Genomic DNA, 19884 nt, shown 5'->3' on the forward strand with positions numbered 1-19884 from the left:
AGTGTCTCAGCAGCAGGGCGAGTGAGAGAGGATCTTATTTTTGCAATGTTGCGAAGGTGGTAGAAGGAGGATTTGACCATTTGGCGGATATGTGGCTCAAGGGAGAGGGTGGGATCAGGGATCACACCAAGGTTGCGTGCCTGGGGGGGGGGGGCAGATAACAGAATAATAGAACAAAACATACACACACACCCACGCACGCACACAGTTTAACGTCTTACATATGTCCGCAAGAGAGAAAGCCGGGCTTAAAGCTTTTGAAAGGCTGTTATAACATGTAGCATTATTGTTATTATAGATTCGTTGATTTACGCATCTTTCCAGCCATCTTTGCGCGGCGGCCCACTCTGCCAGAGAATCGCAGTTTTCGTTGGGAGACGGTGGCACTGAGGAAGACAGGAGGTGGAGCTGGAGGTGGCAGAGTTGAAGATGCTAAGACTTTCGCTGGGGGTGACGAAGAAGGGCAGGGGGGGACAGCTCAGGTTGGATGGTTTGGAGACAAAGCAAGAGAGGCAAGACTGAGGTGGTCTGGACATGTGTGGGGGAGAGATGCTGGGTATACTGGGAGAAGGATGCTGAATTTGGAGCTGCCAGGGAAGAGGAGAAGAGGTTTATGGATGTGGTGAAGGAGGACACGCAGGTGGCTGATGTGACAGAAGATGCAGAGGACAGGAAAAGACGGATCTACTGTGGCGACCCCTAACGGGAGCTGCCCAAAGTAGTAACATGTTGCATTGTACTGTACCGCTGGCTTGTGTTTTATGTGCCATGCATATGTGTAGGTTACTTGTTCTGTATCTAACCTTCTGAATAAAAAGGTCAATTGTAGTGAATTCACAACTGTTTTGAATAGGTGGTTTGCTGAAATCTATTTACAGCCCTGACCAAAATATATATATATATAAAACACACACACACATGCACACGCACATACACACGTCTATTACTATACCTGCTTAAAATGTCTTTCTGGCCTATATATGAACAGCATCCTACATACAAAACTTCTCAAGGTAATTTAACCTTGTTTAGACAATGGGAGGTTGACAGTTCACACCAAACTCATGTCAGTCACAGGGGGTGAAATTGTATTTTGACCTTTCTCTTGCCAAAACAAGAAACCAGAAAACCACGCCTCCACTTTAATACGTAATTTCATCAAGAGATAAATCCTGAGGATATTCTATCAACTACTGACAGGAGACGAGACAATACTGATAACCAGGATGCTTTCATAAGCATATGGCTACAACAAAGAAATATTTATTAATGGACTAAAAAAAAATATGCAATCAGGTACAACATATCTTTTCTATTCTACATACTAGATATTAGAAATGTTTATTTCTATAATAGTGTACAATCAGTATACAAGTTATTTTGATAAACTGAATTTAATTAGACAGATGGACAATACAAGGTGAGTTCAGGATAATGTGTTAACCAACATAACCTTACATATAAAGACATAATGTGAAACACTAGCATAGATAGCCAGCATGTTTCACAAGATCCCCAGGAAATAAGATCTGCATTTAAACAGTCATTGTGATATTGTACTAAAATTAAACACACTGAGGTCAGGGGGCCCAGAATTCCTGGCAGTGTCTCCAGGCATAGTGGGTAACAGTAATAAGGGTAGAAGGGTCTGATGTTTGAACACCACCTACAGTGGCTTGCAAAAGTATTCATACCCCTTGAACTTTTCCACATTTTGTCAAGTTACGACCACAAACATATATTTTATTGGAATTTTATGTGAAAGACCAACACAAAGTGGCACACAACTGTGAAGTACAAAGAAAATTACACGATTAAAAAAAATTTACAAATAAAAAAATGAAAAGTGCAGTGTGCAAAAGTATTCAGCCCCCTTTTCTCTGAGTGCAACCAATTGCCTTCAGAAGTTGCTGAATGATCGAATGTTGACCTAATGACTAAATAGAGTCAACCTGTGTGTAATCTAATCTCAGTACAAATACAGCTGTTCTGTGACGGCCTCAGAGGTTTGTTAAGAGAATATTGGGGAGCAAACAGCATCATGAAGTCCAAGGAACACACCAGACAGGTCAGGGATAAAGTTGTGGAGAGGTTTAAAGCAGGGTTAGGCTATAAAAAGATTTCCCAAGCTTTGAACATCTCACGGAGCACTGTTCAATCCATTATCCGGAAATGGAAAGAGCATGGCACAACTGCAAACCTGCCAAGACACGGCCGTCCACCTAAACTTACAGGCCGAACAAGGAGAGCACTGATCAGAGATGCAGCCAAGAGGCCCATGGTGACTCTGCACGAACTGCAGAGATCCACAGCTCAGGTGGGGGAATCTGTCCACAGGACAACTATTGGTCGTGCATTGCACAAATCTGGCCTTTATGGAAGAGTGGCAAGAAGAAAGCCATTGTTAAAAGAAAACCATAAGAAGTCCCATTTGCAGTTTGCCAGAAGCCATGTGGGGGACACAGCAAACATGTGGAAGAAGGTGCTCTGGTCAGATGAGACCAAAATTGAACTTTTTGGCCTAAATGCAAAACGCTATGTGTGGCGGAAAACTAACACTGCACATCACTCTGAACACACCATCCCCACTGTCAAACATGGTGGTGGCAGCATCATGCTCTGGGGGTGCTTCTCTTCAGCAGGGACAGGGAAGATGGTCAGAGTTGATGGGAAGATGGATGGAGCCAAATACAGGGCAATCTTGGAAGAAAACCTGTTGGAGTCTGCAAAAGACTTGAGACTGAGGTGGAGGTTCACCTTCCAGCAGGACAACGACCCTAAACATAAAGGCAGGGCTACAATGAAACGGTTTAAAACAAAACAGATCCATGTGTTAGAATGGCCCAGTCAAAGCCCAGACCTAAATCCAATTGAGAATCTGTGGCAACATCTGGAAACTGCCATTCACAAACGCTCTCCATCTAATCTGACTGAGCTTGAGCTGTTTTGAAAAGAAGAATGGGCAAAAATTTCAGTCTCTAGATGTGCAAAGCTGGTAGAGACATACCCAAAAAGACTTGCAGCTGTAGTTGCAGCAAAAGGCAGTTCCACCAAGTATTGACACAGGGGGGCTGAATACTTTTGCACACCGCATTTTTCAGTTTTTTATTTGTAAATTTTTTTTAAAATCATGTATAATTTTCTTTGAACTTCACAATTGTGTGCCACTTTGTGTTGGTCTTTCGCATAAAATTCCAATAAATATATTTATGTTTGTGGTCGAAACGTGACAAAATGTGGAAAAGTTCAAGGGGTATGAATACTTTTGCAAGCCACTGTAAGTAAAAGACCAACATTTTTATCAATTAAACCATCAAAAGACATCATGAGCACACAATATTTATCACTTTATTACACAGAATAATGACAATCAGACAACCATATATGAGTCATTTGGTGACTTGAGTACTGAGTAGATCATCCTCAGTTATCGGTCTTTTGGAGGATTCTTGTTTATGCGTCTCATGTGGTACCTGTGAGCGACAAACAAAGCACAGCAGCCTTTGACCTTTTTCCAGTAGGGAGTTTACTGCTACATACACACTATCCTGCTACACACTCATATACTCACTAACATTCACACCTCGGGGGTTGTGCAGTATCAAATCCATCTATTGTCGTCACTGCATTGCTCAGACAGAGCAACTGGCAATAAGGTATCTTGGTCAAAGGCATCTTGAAAGCACACTTTCCCGTCTCAGTTGACTTAGCCAGTCCAGGGACTCAATCAGTCAGAAGCCCACTCATAAAGAATAGATAATGTCAACATTTTTTTAACCTACATCTCATTAAAATGCTGTTGGACAGTTCTTCTGATCATGCAGACAAACGCCCCCCCTCTTTTTTTTTTGTCCCCAACTGTACTTGGCCAATGACCCTCCTCTTCACATCCGTCTTCCTACCCGCATACACGGCCAATTGTGTCTGTAGAGATGCCCGACCAAGCCAAAAGGTAACACAGGGATTCGAACCGCCGACCCGTGTTGGTAGACAACAGAATAGACTGCTACGCTACCTGGGTGCCTAGACAAACTTTTTTTTCTCTCGACTTTTTTTTGTGACAGTGGAGGCAGACAGGAACTGGGGGAGAAAGAGGGGTATGACACGCAACAAAGGTCACTGGCTGGATTCGAACTGGCGATGTTGCGACCATGTGGCTATGTGGTAAATGCTATTCGTAACCATTTGGTATTCATAACCAAAACCATTTAAGAGAAAATATTTATCAAAGTGGCAAGTTTCTCAGTGCTAAAGTAATGCATGTCTGTACAATCCTAAATGATGCCTCATATGTATTTGATGAGATCTGGGTTAAACTGAAGTGGTCTATCTTTGAGCACTGTCCAAGCTTTTGAAATATTACAGACCCAATACTTTTGATTCTTTCAACTTGACCCGTCCCTATCAATTAAAGTAAGCAAAATACTGCTCAAAGTTCACCACCAAGATATGGTATTAAAAAAATAAACAAAAAACGCTGCTGGAAAAACATTGGGCAAAAAATTTTCCATTCATTTCAAAAATTTTCAAAAATAAAAATCTATCCAATAACCAGAGGTACACGGTGGCAAGACAGTAGCCTAACCACTTAATTTTTTTACAACCATTCCACTGACAGAGGTTGTGACGTCTTTTAACACTGCGTATTACTGGATTACTTACTGTCCTCTTGGATACCAGCGGTGTTTGGTTGTGAAAAACATCTTGCTTAGCTCCTCTATAGTGGGTCCTTCTTTGTTCTTCAAAACCTCTTTACTGAGGTGGACCTTCAGCACCTGGTCAAGTGTCTCAGCTGGGTTGGTCAGAGGGTCTGGTCGTTCAATGGGCTGCAAAAATACATTACCAACCAGGATCAGGATTATTCTGCAGCTTTGAATAAAGTCTGTTAAAAATATATTAACACCAACAACAATAATGATAATTATGGCAGCAATAATAATGATAGTAACTGGAGGAATATATATTTTGTGCTCCAAAAGTGTTGGTCAAGACAGTAAGTTCAAGCTAACTTACCAAGACCAGAAAACATAGACTTACCAGTGTTAGTTCATAGGGAACATCTAATGGGGGATGGTAGCAGACTATGGTTTTTTCATCTGAAGTCAAACCGATTTCCACTTGACTGTATTCCAGAGAGTAATAAGTTATCGTCTTGATAATTTTAACACAAATTATATGGATAAAAATATAACATTAAAGCCATTATCGCAATAATGTCTCTCAAACAAAGTCAGTTAAGTCAAACCATCAGTCTATCTTTATGGGAAAAAATAATACAGCATTTCCTCTGTATAAATTCAGCAGTGATGTGTCATTAGGGTAAAAAAAAAAAAGAAGCTGCAACTCTGCCGAGGAAAATGTGCGACAGATAAATCATTATTTGGCTCAATTTCCATCGGAAACATAAGTGTAGTGATAAGAGGTAGGTTAGTACTGCTGTTTTTAATCATGAAAAACACTTGACTGCAAATTCCACAGGAGCCCTACTTTGGAATGAAACATGACTGCAGTCCAATACAAACACACATTACGTTAAGGCACTACAACAGGACCGGAAAAAAAGCAAACACTATTCATACATGAACATTCTTTTTCAAGCTCCAAGATATGAGATAGTGATTCATAAACTATCGAAGGATTGGTTCTAACCTGAGGTTCTTCCCTACAGAGAAAAAATAAAACATACAAAATAGGACACAAGGTAAAAGGGGAACTGCTCTGCTGAAACTAAGTAAAAGCTCTGGCCACAGTATAACCTTCAACTGTATAGAGAAAGATCCATGGAGCACCTTAGTTTTCTAGAGGCATTATGCATTTGGATTTAAATGCATCTGTAATGAACTGTCTGACTTACCAGTTGTAGTCAGCAGGCGAAGAACCACTTACACTTGACTTCTGAAAAGCTGGCACCAAGCATGCTGCAATATATAACCAGCAGGTAAGATATAATAGTATCGTACATTTATTGATGAGATCATTTCCATTGACTGAGCAGTGGATAAGACCCCGTCTCTGGATCCACGCATACACCTGATGGTAAAAGATAACGTCTCTTCAAAGTGTTTTATTTGTTTGACGTTAAAGAAAATACAAAAGGAAGTGGAACCTCTACTCTTCTATAAATAAACAAATAGAGACCACACTTTCCTGCTGTTTGTGAATTACAGTAGCTTGGTGAAAAATTCTGCTCTGTGATGGGTATACCTGCTACCTTACTACCTGCTGTGTTCCACCAGGCAGTTTCCGACGGTGAAACTAAGTACAAAACCTCACAATCATACAAATACAAATCATATAAAATCTTTCATTGCAATGGCTGTACAGTTTCTATGACGCCATGACCTTGTGAGAGGAACGATCCATCAAAGTTGACCGCCCCCCCCCAAAAAACAAAAACAAAACAAAACGATGAAACGTCAACTCTGATTTATCTTGTTGTTAAAACTAAATCTGTTGTTAATTACCAAATAAGCTAACTTGGCTAGTCGTTCCTGCGCCGTGGTTTTACTTTGCATATCTAACGTTCAAGTCGCTGAACTGAATCATTCTTCGTATTAACGTATCACTTACTTTATATAATTTAAGTACTTACTTTGCCCACGTCGTAGCACGGCGGGATTTGTAAATCGTATCAAAATACTTTTTAACATGTACGAATAACCCGACGCCATGCTTAAAATTTCTGCACTGTACGTCACGATAATAGTTCCGTATAAGCGTCTCTTCGCCGCATAGTTCCGCCCTACTTAATTCGGAAGAGTGCAGAACTGGAGAGGCATCACACCTGATTTTCTTACTTTGCAAATGAACCACCTCTGAAAATTTATAGGAATTATTTATGTCTGTGAATGTCCTCATTCGTCCAGTTCATGGTTATCCAAAGGAATTGAATCGAGTGCAACTGGGCGTTTCGCCTCTCACCCAAGAGGCTTGCTCAGTTCGTGCCTTTCTGACCAGACCAAGCTAGTCAGACTTAGCTGGTGATGCAACTCAGATATCTATTCTCTTTGGAGTCGTTATCAGAGCTATTGATGCCCGTGGCTCTTTTGTGTTCAGATGTTTAGCCACGCCCGTCGTTATCAGAGCTATTGATATGCGTGGCTCTTTGTGATCCGGTGTCAAGCAGCGGCGGTCGTTGGAGGTGTTAGTTTCGACTTCGTTAGTGCGCCATTCAGTGGTCATGAGTCGTTGGAGCCGTTAGTGACCGACTGCTGGACATGGGGGCTAAGCCTCTCGAGTCTCCTGGGTAGAGATGAAAGGACGGCGTTGTTACACAGGGTATCCGCGGAGTCTTAAAAAGTCTAAAATCGCAAAATCTCAATTTTAGGCCTTAAATTGTCGTAAATTGTCTATTTTAAGTCTTAAATACGATTTTGACAGGTCTTAAATAAAAATTGACTAACGTTACTTTTATAAAGTTACAAAGCTCAGTCTCACTTTTATTTTAAGAAATGTTTTGATTACGCTGTAACAAAACCACAAAAGGGAACGAGCATGGAACCAATAATCACTAACGCTAACTGCAGCCCGGACAGAATTTATCGGAGCACAGCACACCCAGCGTAAGGGCTTAGCTGGCCAGGCAGGTCGTTGAAGTTGGCAGAGACAGCGGACGAAGCAAAGCGGGCGTGAAACCACGGCCTTGGCGAGCGTGTACTTAGAAAAACGAAACCCAATGTTACGTGCATACAATGAGTAAGTGCAAGTTTAATTATAGATGGTTAGAGAACAGTGAATTCAGTGCTGGTTGCTGAAAACCAGTTTCAAGCCAGCTGCAACTTATGTAAAAGAACTTTGCAACTTGGGACGATGGGTATAAAATCATTACAATCGCTATCGACCAATACTGTCGCACATCAGGAGCGGGAGCTGTAAAATCCGCCCCCAACACGACCGATTCTGCAAGTCCTCCAGTTAGCGACCTTCGTACAGCATTTGGATCTACGCCAACATCGAAAGCGGAGGTGCTATGGATATTACACACGGTGACTAAACATCAGTCACATGACAGCAACGATGGCATCGGCGAGCTGTTTACAACCATGTTCCCTGACTCTGATATCACTAAAACCTTCACCTGTGGAAAGGACAAGACGGCGTACATCACGCGATTTGGACTGGCAGACTTCATTAAGGGAGACCTCATTTTGTCCCACGGACAGGCCTCTGTGGAGAGGCTTTTTTTGTCAACAAAGACGTTGAGACTGTCAACATGCAGGAGGACACGATGGTTGCACACAGACTGGTGTGTGACTTTGACAGTCAATATGGAGGGGTTACCAAGGTTCCTCTCACAAAAGAACTCTTGACATCAGCAGCATCAGCCAGGTCCAGGTATCGTATACACCTAGATCAAGAGAGAGGGAAGCAAGAGTCCGATGCAAAGGCCCAGAAAAGAAAGGCTGCAGAGGATTACCTGCAAGAACTAAAGAAAAAAAGGAAAACCCTCCAAGACGTTTCTGAAAGTCTGGCTAGAGATGCAGACATGTTTGCAGAACAGGCTGAAGGCAAGACTGGAAGTCAGATGGCCCAGCTCATAATAAAGTCAAATGCTCTGAGGAGGGGCTGCAAGGAAAAATTAGCTGAGCTCAAGAACATTGTAGAGGAAATTGAGGTCAAGAGAGAGGAGCTCAGATCAACGTAGCCTAGTCCTTGTGTGCGCACATAGACACACAGACTCAGACACACACATAGTGTAGGCATTAGCTGTAGAGTTTGTATTAAGAGTGGTTGGTTATGAGTTCAGAATACAAAACCAACAAGAGTTCATTGTTATCCAGCGTACTACAGGATAAGGTACATTTTTTTTGCATCATTCTATATGATTTCAGTGAACATGGTTGTAAACAGCCCTTTGTCTTCAGCTCTGTATAGTCATTAATAAATATATTTTGCAAGTAATTCTGGGACTCCATATTTTCCTTTATATCCTTCATAGTTTTTTTGCCAGTATGGACGTGAAATGGGTCTTAAATTGCATTCATGGTGGTCTTAAAAAAGTCTAAAAAAGTCTTAAATTTAACTTGTAACCTGTAGATACCCTGATTGTAAGTAAATTCTTGAAAATGCAATGCATATCTATGTACAATAAAACATTTTGCCTACAAGTTGAGGGAGTGAGGCATACACCCTGAACTATATTACAATATAATTCAGTTTGGTAGGGCACTACGCACAAATCTTGGCTCAGTAATTCTTTGTATTTCGTTTGTTTGTGTGATCTCTAAGATGGCAAGAAATTACATCTCTTAATCCTTAAATTTCCATGACAAAACATACTTCTCAAAGAGAAGATACCAGTTGCTAACTGGCTTAAATGATTCATTGAGATTAAAATATAGCAAATCCTATGACAATGTTATTCTAGATTGAACTGGGTGTTTATGGTATTACATGTAACACATTCAAATCCGTTTTTATGTTTGAAGAAAACCTTACAATGTGGTAACCTGTTGTATATTTTTTAGAAAGAGCTATTATAAGGTTGAGTTGTTGAATTGTGACATAATATCTCAGAATCAGAACACCTTTACACTGAATTTAAGAGTGAACATTCTAGCAGCCGAGAGGAAACTTGGGGATAAGCTGTGCCATCAGCAATAACCTCCATAAAATGGAGTGGGGGCATAAGGGTTATCGATGTGACATCATATTACATCCATAATAGTACACAGTGGTACCTCCACCACCACAGGAGGAAGAACGAAAAAGAAGGGCATCAACAAATAGGCTGACAATGGGTTTCAACTCCCATCAACATACCTAGTTTGACAGAGAAGAGGATTCGTGAACTTCTCATGAACTGGGTCCAAGCCAGACGGTACCTGTCCACCTCTCCAATCAGGAGAATGATCCTCACATCTGTAACTGAGGAAGTCGCTTACTGCAACAAATTGGAGATCTTAACAGAGCAGAGATCAGTATGTCTGACGTTCCAACCCCACTCCAAACCATTCATCTCTCCAGCCCAAGCTGAACAAACTGAAGAGACATTGCCATGGCAGGCTGTGGTTACCCCAGACAAGATGTTTGCTGACCAGGTTTTGAAATATTGTTTAGCTTATACAGACCAAGTAACCACATGTTCTTTCTGTAAGGGAGAGAAGTGGGTTCTATGCAAATACTACTGCAGTTCAACTCAAAGGTAATGCAGAGTGTGCAGTGAGCAGAGAGGGGCAGCAAGAAAAACTGCAGTGTGCAAGGGGGAGAGGGTGGTGCCTTGTGATCCTTGTATGGCTCTGGGACATTTGTGCTGTGATATGTGTGTGGGCAAAGGCTGGCTGTGTTACTTCAAAGAACTGAGGGTTGAGTACAATTGCCACAAGGTGGGCACACAGCGTTGAAGTTCTCTATGCTGCCAGTGGTTTTAGGGTTAAACCAGTCACCAGCTTCTGTGTCCAAGAGATTAATGCAGCTTCTGAGAAGATGGTGAGAGCATCCCTAACCCATTGGCCTGACTGTCAGATTGTAGAGCAGAAACACATCTTGACGGCAGTACCCATCAGACAAGACCAGTACAGGTGGAGAGACACATTCGGGTCAGTGTGTATTTATGGGGATGACCTCTCCATCTATTGGCCAAGACAGGATGCAACTTTGTTGCCCTTGCATACTCTGAACAACTGACCAATAATTATCATGGGTGAAAAATACATTTTCACCCCTCCAAACACTGCATTTAGCAAACATTTAAATATCACAATTTGTCATGATTAAACGTCAACATTTTTGGGTCAAATGATTCTGTACATATATTTTTACCTTTGTATTTTAGTGAAACTTGGGCATCCAATACAACATAAGAGGTTGATGCAATATAATTTTCAAATTTTCACATGAAAACCTAATTGTGGTGATGAAAACCACTATGAAATGTAAGATAATTTTTCAAATACAAAAAGAAAGGCAAGGTGAAATAGATCTCAGATTCATGCTGTCAAGAACAACCATCAGTTTGACTTGGATCTTGGTGGTTGCATCACTACCCCAAGTAAAAATAAAATACATTTCTACATATTTTCAATTGTATGAATACAGGATATCTGTTTAAAAGCCTATTTCAATGACTTATAATTGGCTTTGAGCTCACATTGTCATTGGTAGTAATATGACCTGTTGTAAACAAAAAGTCTTTCAAGTCTTATACCTTACATCAACTTATATCAAGCGCTTTGGGTGTCTAGAAAAGCACTATATAAATGTAATGATTATTATTATTAAGTTCTCTTGGCCCCGTGTGCAGTGTCGTTAGCCACCTTTCCAAATCATTACAAGACCGCACCCCATATAACTCACTACTTTTAGTGTGACATTAAGCAGCGTATGATGAGACATATGCAGCCATATGGAACAGCTTAACGTGTTTCCAGTATAGCACAGTTTATGTGTTTATTATTCATCGTAGATTTGGTCACTAGGCAACTTCCATATCTGCTGTTGCTGCGCTGCTGGATACTTCTGATGCAGAGTTCACCACCAAGCGGTCTCGACTGCCAAACACCTCAACCACTAAAAGCAGACAGATACAAACAGTATTAAAATAATGTGATCCCCTTAACACTGAATAAACAAATAAAACCACTAGTCCTCAGGTACAGTTTAGTTAAAAAAAAGTTTTGTCATATCATTCACTAATGTGATTGGAATGGAAACATTTCCCTCAGCTAAATAAAGGTTTAAAATAAAGGCAAAACAATCCAACTTTTCAAAAGATAGCTAAAGCATGGCTGCCAGTTAAGAATGCCATAGGCATCATTTAGAATGAGGAACAAAAAACAATTGCACAAACTACATTCTGTGTACCACCAATGGTGTACAACTAAACTGAGACTTGTACTTCCTTTGCCTGAAGGTTTTAACATTATGAACAGATGACTTTGCCGTTAAAAATACCTGCGGCAGCGTCACTTATATCCCAAATCCGCAGGCCGTCCTTCTGTCCTCCAAAGGCATACATGAAGGGCAGATCGGGGCAACATGAAGCACAGAAGAGTGTGCCCTGTTCACAGATAAGGAGTTAGATTAGAACCACACCTCTCATCTCTGCAGAGATGAAATATCTCTTGTAGTGATTAACTGTGAGAAGAGATCAATAGTGTTTGGAAAAAGTAATGGTTGCGCATTCTGTAATTAAAGCACACGTGCATGCACCTGTCCCATGCCCTATACTTTACTTGTTCTCACATTAAGTGCGTTGCCTTTCATCTGTATCTACAACATGTGGTGCTTAAATAAGTCTGATTGATTAATGGATAATGTAATTTAAGTTGCTAACAGACTTAATATAACAGTGATATCATTTTTAATAGATAAAGTTTATGACGTATTGACTGATAATTCGTACACAGCAAAATGTGTCTCAACTAAACAGAGTGTCTTCCATCTACCAGGATAAAAACATCAAACCGAAGAACCGAAATATACTTAGTACTCACCATTTTCATATTCCGTGTGTGTACCAGACTGGGTTTGTTGCCCAAAATGTCCCATATCTTGACTTGTTTGTCTGCCGATGCAGTGACCAGACAACCTTTAATCTGGCTGCTAAGGTCCAGACCTACGGAAAGACAGGCTAGCTGCATACATTTACACAGTATGTGAGGTGCATCCAAATCCAAATGGTGTCAATACTTGTCATGCTAAGGAATCGAGCTGAAGTTTTCAGCGACAATAATAAAACCCTGGTCCTGCCTTCAGGTGTCACTCTTAACCTATAATAATAATAACAATAATAATATCCATCCATCCATCCATTATCTAAACCGCTTATCGTGCTCTCAGGGTCATGGGAATGCTGGAGCCTATCCTAGCAGTCATTGGGCGGCAGGCAGGGAGACACCCTGGACAGGCTGCCAGGCCATCACAGGGCTGACACACACACACACACGCGCACACGCACACGTACACACACACACACACACACACACACACACACACCCTAGGGGCTATTTAGTACGGCCGAGTCACCTGACCTACATGCCTTTGGATTTTGGAAGGAAACCAGAGCACCCGGAGGAAACCCACGCAGACACGGGGAGAACATGCAAACTCCACACAGAGGATGACCCGGGACGACCCCCAAGGTTGGACTATCCTGGGGCTTGAACCCAGGACCTTCTTGCTGTGAGGTGACGGCGCTAACCACTGTGCCACCCATAATAATAATAATCATCATCATCATCATCATTACATTTATATAGCCTTCATCTTAGCTGAAAACTAAACCCTTTTTTCCAAAACCTTTTTTCTCTACAAAGTGGTTAGCTTCACAGAATAAAGTAGTTTTTTTTTTATACGGCCCCATGACACATTTCTAGTAATAACAGAGTTCTCTCTGAATTAGAGTCAAATACTATGGGAGCTGTGTGAAAATTCACTGCTAAAACCTAGTTTATCTTCAAAATAATACACTTTGCTGTGATTTTCTATTAATAGCACAGTGGTCGATAGAAACACAGGGATGATGGAACACTATTTTCTCAAGTGCTGCAAACCATAATGATGTTTAATAGCAGCAGCATATAGAAGAATGAGGTGCCTCTTCAGAATGACCTCACCTAACTGGTTCTGATGAACACAGTCCCTCAGTGACTAGGTCATGAAAATTGACTTTTAAAAAAAAGGATTAAAACGTTTTGGTTTTTTTATTTAAACTGTAAACTATTTTTCTCCCCCACCATTCTCAGAATTTCACCTACCAGATACTTCGCCATCATGCGCCTTTAGTGTGAACACAGGTTTATCTGAGCGTGCATCCAGACAGTAGACAAAACCATCTTCTGTGCTGGCCTAAAACACAAGCAGTTCAGCTGGCGTTTAGAATAAGCTTATAAAAAGATAAGAAATCTGTTCAAAGGAAGTGAAAAGAGGTCAACAGCACAATGATCATGGGTATTCATTGCTACTCTAAATAAACGCTAAGAGCTTAGAAGCAATGGAACAGGGAGTGCTTCAGTTTGTGGTGGAATACTGTTGTGTAGGGCTGTCAATGAATATTCCAAATTTGAATATATATAACTGAATAGAAAAAAAAAAACGGACAAGTGTGAAAATTAACATTTGTTAAGAAGAAAAAAAAAAAAGCAGCACTACCGCCGCTGTCTGCATTGTGAATTCTCTTTTTACTGTTCTTCTGTTCGTTTTTGTTACACAAAAGCTTTTGTCAGCTGGGCTCATCTATGCACAAGTTCAACATTATTAATCAATACATACTCAACATAGTGATCAAAATAATAGATCTCAAGGTTACTCAACAATTTAACTTTTTTTTTTGTTTATTCTATAACGGCATACATTTGCAGTAAAAAAACATGTTCAAATTTGGTATCCAGGAGTGGTTTAAATCTGTTCGCTAGTTTTCAGTTTGAAGACGTTTCGCCATTCATCCGGATTGCTTTTTCAGTTTTCTGGATGAATGGTGAAACGTCTTCAGACTGAAAATTAAATTTAAACCTTTCCTGGATCTTCTACCACCTGGATGATGGAAATACAGCTACATAAACATATTAAGAATTTGGATTTTTTTTCTTCTAATTTTGAATTTAGGAACTGACCATGTAAGTGGAAAAAAACATGCCCTAACCCTAAAATTGAACTTTAACCCATGCAATTCATTTTTATGACTTTCCAGTGTGAAAGCAACATTTTCCATCACTGTTGCCTCTAAGCAGTTATCCATGTATAGCAAGTGCCTACCAGGAAGTTGCAGGGTGAGAAGTGGTTCCAGATCAGCCTCTCCACTTGACCACTGAACCTCCAGACACGATAACTATCATCTGGACTGCGGCAGTCATACAAGATGGCTGTCCTGCATAAGAGAAATATTAGTAGCCTGACTCTTATCTTGAATTCAGAGAATGTTTAACTTTCCATATTCCTAAAGGACATGACAGTGTATGGGAAGTGATTCAGTGGCTGGTGAGCTTTAAAAAGGCCAAAAACATACATTACATGAATAAACAGCAAACACACACACAGGACAAGTTGTCAGTCAGTGGTCACAATGCATTAAAATGACATCAACCCATGATTACCTATGGTACTTACTTGTCATATGATCCTGATATCAGTGTCTGAGCCTCACATGGGTGGAATGCTAAAGTCTGAACCTAAAAGAGAACACATTTTGGTACCCAAAATTCAAAGTTTAAATTCCAATAAAAATGTATAACTTGTACAATTCTTCTTACTGGTCACCTTATCAGTGTGCCTATGCAGAGTTGTGGCCGGTTTGCACTGAGATAGATCCCACAGGATAACCGTTTCATCTGCCGATCCACTGGCCAAGACATTCCTGACAAACAGATTTTCGAGATTCAAAGACTTTCAGTTTACACACTCAAGTAAAGTTGTTCTAGTACTAGCTGTACCAGAGTGCATTAATACATACATTAAGTGCAAAAAGGGCTTTTAGATCTAGGTGTGTTATTTAATTATTGGCACGATTTTAAGTATGCACTGCAGTTTCTATATATACCCAATATGTTCATCTATTCTTAATTAAAACGGAATATATCACTAGATTCTTCCAAGCCTGTAACAGGTCACTGACCTGACCAGTTTATTCCAGGACAAGTCCAGAACCGCATCTGTGTGTCCCTCAATAGGCTCTGCTGCCTGCCAATAGGAAGGGTGAATTATGGAAATAATGGTGACAAGCAGGAACCAAAACAGAAACTGTCTTCAAAATTTCAGACATCATGGAATTAAAGATCTGAACACTGAACAAACAAATATATTCATTATGTACGATGAAATATAGTAATTATACATCAAGGTCAATCTCCATTTTCTTCGAACTCATTCAGCCTAAAACGTATTCTCATTGGTTAATAGTGAATGCCCACGCCATTATTTGTTGAATACAAGTTCCCATAACCAAAATAATACTGTCATAATGGAAATGATGCTACATAGTTGACAAGTCAATTATAATTTTAACAGGCATCAACTGATTAAGACAATGTTTTGAATTAAGTTATTATTATTCATCCATCTCTGAACCCCTTATCCTGCTCTCAGGGTCGCGGGAATGCTGGAGCCTATCCCAGCAGTTATTGGGCGGCAGGCGGGGAGATACCCTGGACAGGCTGCCAGGCCATCACATAGGGCCAACATATACACACACACACACACACACACATTCATACCTAGGGACAATTTAGTATGGCCAATTCACCTGCCCTACACGTCTTTGGACTGTGGGAGGAAACCGGAGCCCCCGGAGGAAACCCATGCAGACACGGGGAGAACATGCAAACTCCACACAGAGGACGAACTGGGATCACCTGCAAGGTTGGACTACCCCGGGGCTCGAACCCAGGACCTTATTGCTGTGAGGCGACCACGCTAACCACTAAACCACCATGCCACCCCATTATTATTATTATTATGAGTTAAGTTAAAATTTATTATTATTGAGTTAATATTCTTTTACTTTGCCAATCCTGGCATTAGATATGAATTACTTACTAATTATGTACCTTTTTGTTCTTTTTCTTCTTTTTTGAAACCTTTTTACTTCCCAAGGAGAAGGCTGGCTCTAAACAGTCCACCACGTCCATGTCCCAAACGTCTATTTGTGGAGTCATGTTGCCCACAGCAGCGTAGTTAGCTTGAAAGAAAAAGAAAACTAAATTAGGTTCAGGAGTTTGCAGTAAATTGCTTTTGATAAGAAAATACAGAGGTAACTGTCCCTTGGACATGGGCTGGGTGAGGCTGAATTTCTCAGTTAACTGCTTGGGTTTGGTTCAAGCGTAAAATGAAATACAATGTTGAAACTTGTTATTGCCAATTCATTATTATTGTATAATTGGAAATTTCAAGTTTTAATTGGGTGGGGGAACTCTTATACCTTGGGCCTTGTTTAGGATAGGACACAAAAGCTTCAGGTTGACTGGACCAAAGCATACATTTTCAAGGTTGAGTCCAATTCTACTTACCTGGTCCTTCTGAGGGGCTAGGGTCAAAGTTCAACCACTCCACACACAGTGGGTAGGCTGGCAGTAGAATATGATGATGGACATACAATGAATCCTCCTCAGAGTTATAAACTGTAAAGAGAGTAATCAATCACCCTTAAATATACATGTATATATAATTTTGCCAATTTAATATATCATGTTGCAGTTTATGATTGGAGGTTTAGAAAAGTTTTAGAGTGAAGGTGCCAAACAAGTACTTATAACACAGTATCTGATCTTAGGGTTTACAATTTTCATACATTAATTTTACAATCGAATTCACAGTAATTTAGGATAAGTGCAACAACAGATTAAGTTTTCACGTTTAGGACCAACAACACTACATGAAACCATTATTATACTGTGAAAGAGCCAAAGTTACGTACCCTAACAACAGAATCAACATATTTTCCTTTGCCTCTCAAAGTTATACAACACATAATGTAAAACATACATCAGGATATTTACCATAGACCTCCAAATTGCAGCAGTCTCTCTCTGCCTTGCCTGCAAGGATGAGGTTGTCACTTGGTTTGATTTGAAAGTCATCACGCTCATACTGGTCCTAGTGGTAGGAACAAAGACATACAGCAGTACACATCAGCTTTCAAACAAGATCAAGTGTTCTCTGATATGATTCCATTAGAACTCATAACAATCATGCCCTTTCAACATCAGTTGGATATCCCTCACATTTAAAAATGTATAAAGATTAAGAAGAGTACTGTTTTATTTTCAGATTTTCTAAAACAGGCAAATGTTACTACTAAGCAAACTGAACACCAATTATCCCTTTGAAATGTTTATTGGTTATTAAAAAGGCATAAATCCATATGCATGGGTTTACAGAACTCTGCTGAAATCAACATAAATAAATTCACACACCATTCAAATAGGGTGGCAGCTCCTAAATTAAACCTAACCTATGCAGCCTTTTCATGGTAAGGAAATTCTGCACTTTCCTATTAGGACAATAAACATTAGCAACACAAAACACGGGTAGCATTATTTACACAATGGTCACATTGACTTACGCCACTTTTAGTTAATACGGCCCTGTGTGCGTCAAAAGATAGAACATGGTATTTACATCTTGTTTAAGATGCTAAAATATGTGAACCACTTAAAACATACACATATATAAAAAAGACATTTTGGAAAATGTCATGCATGGTAGCACTCACTGTGTCTTTGATGGTGATGTAAGGATCCTCTTCATTATTGCTGAATACAGTAAGCCCAGCCAAACTGTCACCTAGATTAGCTGTTGCTGTATGGGAGTAAGACAGAGGGTAAAATAGTCAATCTTTTTGAATACTTTGCCTCTCTTATGCCTAGACACACGAACTAAGCTTAAAACAGAAAGAGGATAGGAACAAACAAATGATGGGGGTCAACTTTATGAATAACCAAAGACTGACAGATTAAGCAAAGCTCTTGACAATGGATTTAAGTATTGAGGACCATGTCTATATCTAATGCCATTACCCAGTATCAACATCTGATCAGTGTTGTTGTTTCACCAATTACAACCACATAACTCCATAGAATTGCCTCTTCCCAAAATGATAAAAGACAATGTTTGCGTAAAAAAATAATTAAAAATAAACATAAAACATAGGCAACCATCTCCCTTGCCTATATCTTCTTCATCATATCTGTCCAAGCCATACTCTGCCAGCTCATCATCATCATCATCATCTCTCTCCTCTTTTCCGGCTTTCCTGTCATCTTCCTCTGGGACAGCAGCAGTCTCTGTTTCGGCATCATTTAATGTCTCATCATCAGCCACACCCTCATCTTCATCTTCAACTTGTTGCTCCCTGTTGGAAGAGAAATCACACCACTCAAACTACAGCTGTTTATGACAAATCATTACGAGGTGAAATATTTCAATAGATGTGTCGTTTGTACAGGGATTAGGGTAATGAAGAAAGAATAATGAAGGGGAAAATAAGTACATGAATGTGAGTTTAGGATCCAAGCAACCATGGAAAGTTTAACGAAAGAACTGAAAAGAAAGTCACATCCCCGTTCGGGAGATTGACTTTCACCTAATTGTGACGCTTAGGGTAGCGACATTGCAAGATAATGACAAAACCAGGGTGAAACAAGGGGCACACACTGTGTAAGCAGCTCTACGTAATCTTATTTGGTCAACATACCCCAACTCCTCTTTCGCTTCAGTAATGATGCGCCGCAGTTCTTCTTGACTCAACTCAACCTGAGTTTAGATAACACACACAAAAAAGCAACTCAAGCAAACTAGCATCAAGACTGAGGCTGCAGACAGACATAAGATCCTCGACTCACTCTCTGGCTGGTCTGACAAGCGACCTGATATACCAAACGGAACAAACCCTTCTCAGACCAGCCTTTATCTAGTCAACCTACTGAATCCAGCATTAGAAAATTAGGGCGATGTCGGCTTGTTGACAGTTTAGCATTTAGCTGTTTTTGCAAACGCAGCCGGCTACTTACTTTGTCCGGCATTTCCTTTGAAACACCTTGTCTCACCCATCCAACACATGTTATCTGTGAACTCATTGTCGCCAAATTGATTGGTTAGACAAGCAAAATGAGGTAAACTTATCAAAAAGACGCTACGAGACGAGCTGTTTTTAAAGCGCACACGTATCCATGTGAGTCGTCCAGGGTCCTAAATCCTTTGTCGCGTCTTCATGACGCATTTTTAGCCGTTGAATAAACTACCGGTTCAAAATATCATAGAACATCTATGCCGAGGCGTTTGCCCCTTGTTTAATGTGATTTTTTTTATTTCAAAACAAAGTATTAAATGAGCCTTTCTATGTTATTTATTCAAAGTTACAGGTACATAAACAAATGAGTGAACACAGGAATTTGATAATATAAAATGTAGGGAACAAATGGGACACCTAATGAGATAAAAGCGAGTGCAAGA

General features: G+C 40.2%; 2 protein-coding genes across 2 annotated transcripts; both read right to left on the minus strand.

Annotated features, from left to right (window-relative positions):
- Nucleotides 1-1835: 1835 nt before the first annotated feature.
- On the minus strand, nt 1836-6733 carry mrpl42 (mitochondrial ribosomal protein L42). Its single transcript, XM_056277443.1, has 5 exons — nt 6593-6733; nt 5855-5918; nt 5038-5122; nt 4663-4826; nt 1836-3473 (listed from the first exon to the last, which is right to left on the minus strand). The coding sequence occupies exons 1-5, from the start codon at nt 6669-6671 to the stop codon at nt 3428-3430; spliced, it is 438 nt and encodes a 145-aa protein (XP_056133418.1). The 5' UTR covers nt 6672-6733; the 3' UTR covers nt 1836-3427.
- Nucleotides 6734-10630: 3897 nt separating this feature from the next.
- Nucleotides 10631-19610, minus strand: pwp1 (PWP1 homolog, endonuclein). The gene is made up of 15 exons (XM_056275790.1): nt 19443-19610; nt 19127-19185; nt 18600-18784; nt 18146-18231; nt 17430-17526; nt 16941-17051; nt 16482-16612; nt 15551-15615; nt 15196-15292; nt 15046-15107; nt 14695-14806; nt 13698-13788; nt 12435-12556; nt 11893-11998; nt 10631-11508 (listed from the first exon to the last, which is right to left on the minus strand). Exons 1-15 carry the CDS (start codon nt 19506-19508, stop codon nt 11414-11416), a joined length of 1485 nt encoding a protein of 494 aa, XP_056131765.1. The 5' UTR covers nt 19509-19610; the 3' UTR covers nt 10631-11413.
- Between the last annotated feature and the right edge of the window lie 274 nt (nt 19611-19884).

The sequence above is a fragment of the Lampris incognitus genome, chromosome 3 (assembly GCF_029633865.1).
Source record: "Lampris incognitus isolate fLamInc1 chromosome 3, fLamInc1.hap2, whole genome shotgun sequence".
Taxonomy (NCBI): domain Eukaryota; kingdom Metazoa; phylum Chordata; class Actinopteri; order Lampriformes; family Lampridae; genus Lampris; species Lampris incognitus.

Coding starts and splice junctions, on each gene's coding strand:
- mrpl42 (XM_056277443.1), bottom strand. CDS start 6,671: ATGGCGTCGGGTTATTCGTACATGTTAAAAAGTATTTTGATACGATTT. Junction 5,919..6,592: donor CGTGCTACGACGTGGGCAAA/GTAAGTACTTAA, acceptor TATATATTGCAG/CATGCTTGGTGCCAGCTTTT. Junction 4,827..5,037: donor TTCCCTATGAACTAACACTG/GTAAGTCTATGT, acceptor GTATTTTTGCAG/CCCATTGAACGACCAGACCC.
- pwp1 (XM_056275790.1), bottom strand. CDS start 19,508: ATGAGTTCACAGATAACATGTGTTGGATGGGTGAGACAAGGTGTTTCA. Junction 16,613..16,940: donor TAGCCCCTCAGAAGGACCAG/GTAAGTAGAATT, acceptor TTTTCTTTCAAG/CTAACTACGCTGCTGTGGGC. Junction 14,807..15,045: donor ATATCAGGATCATATGACAA/GTAAGTACCATA, acceptor TCTCTTATGCAG/GACAGCCATCTTGTATGACT.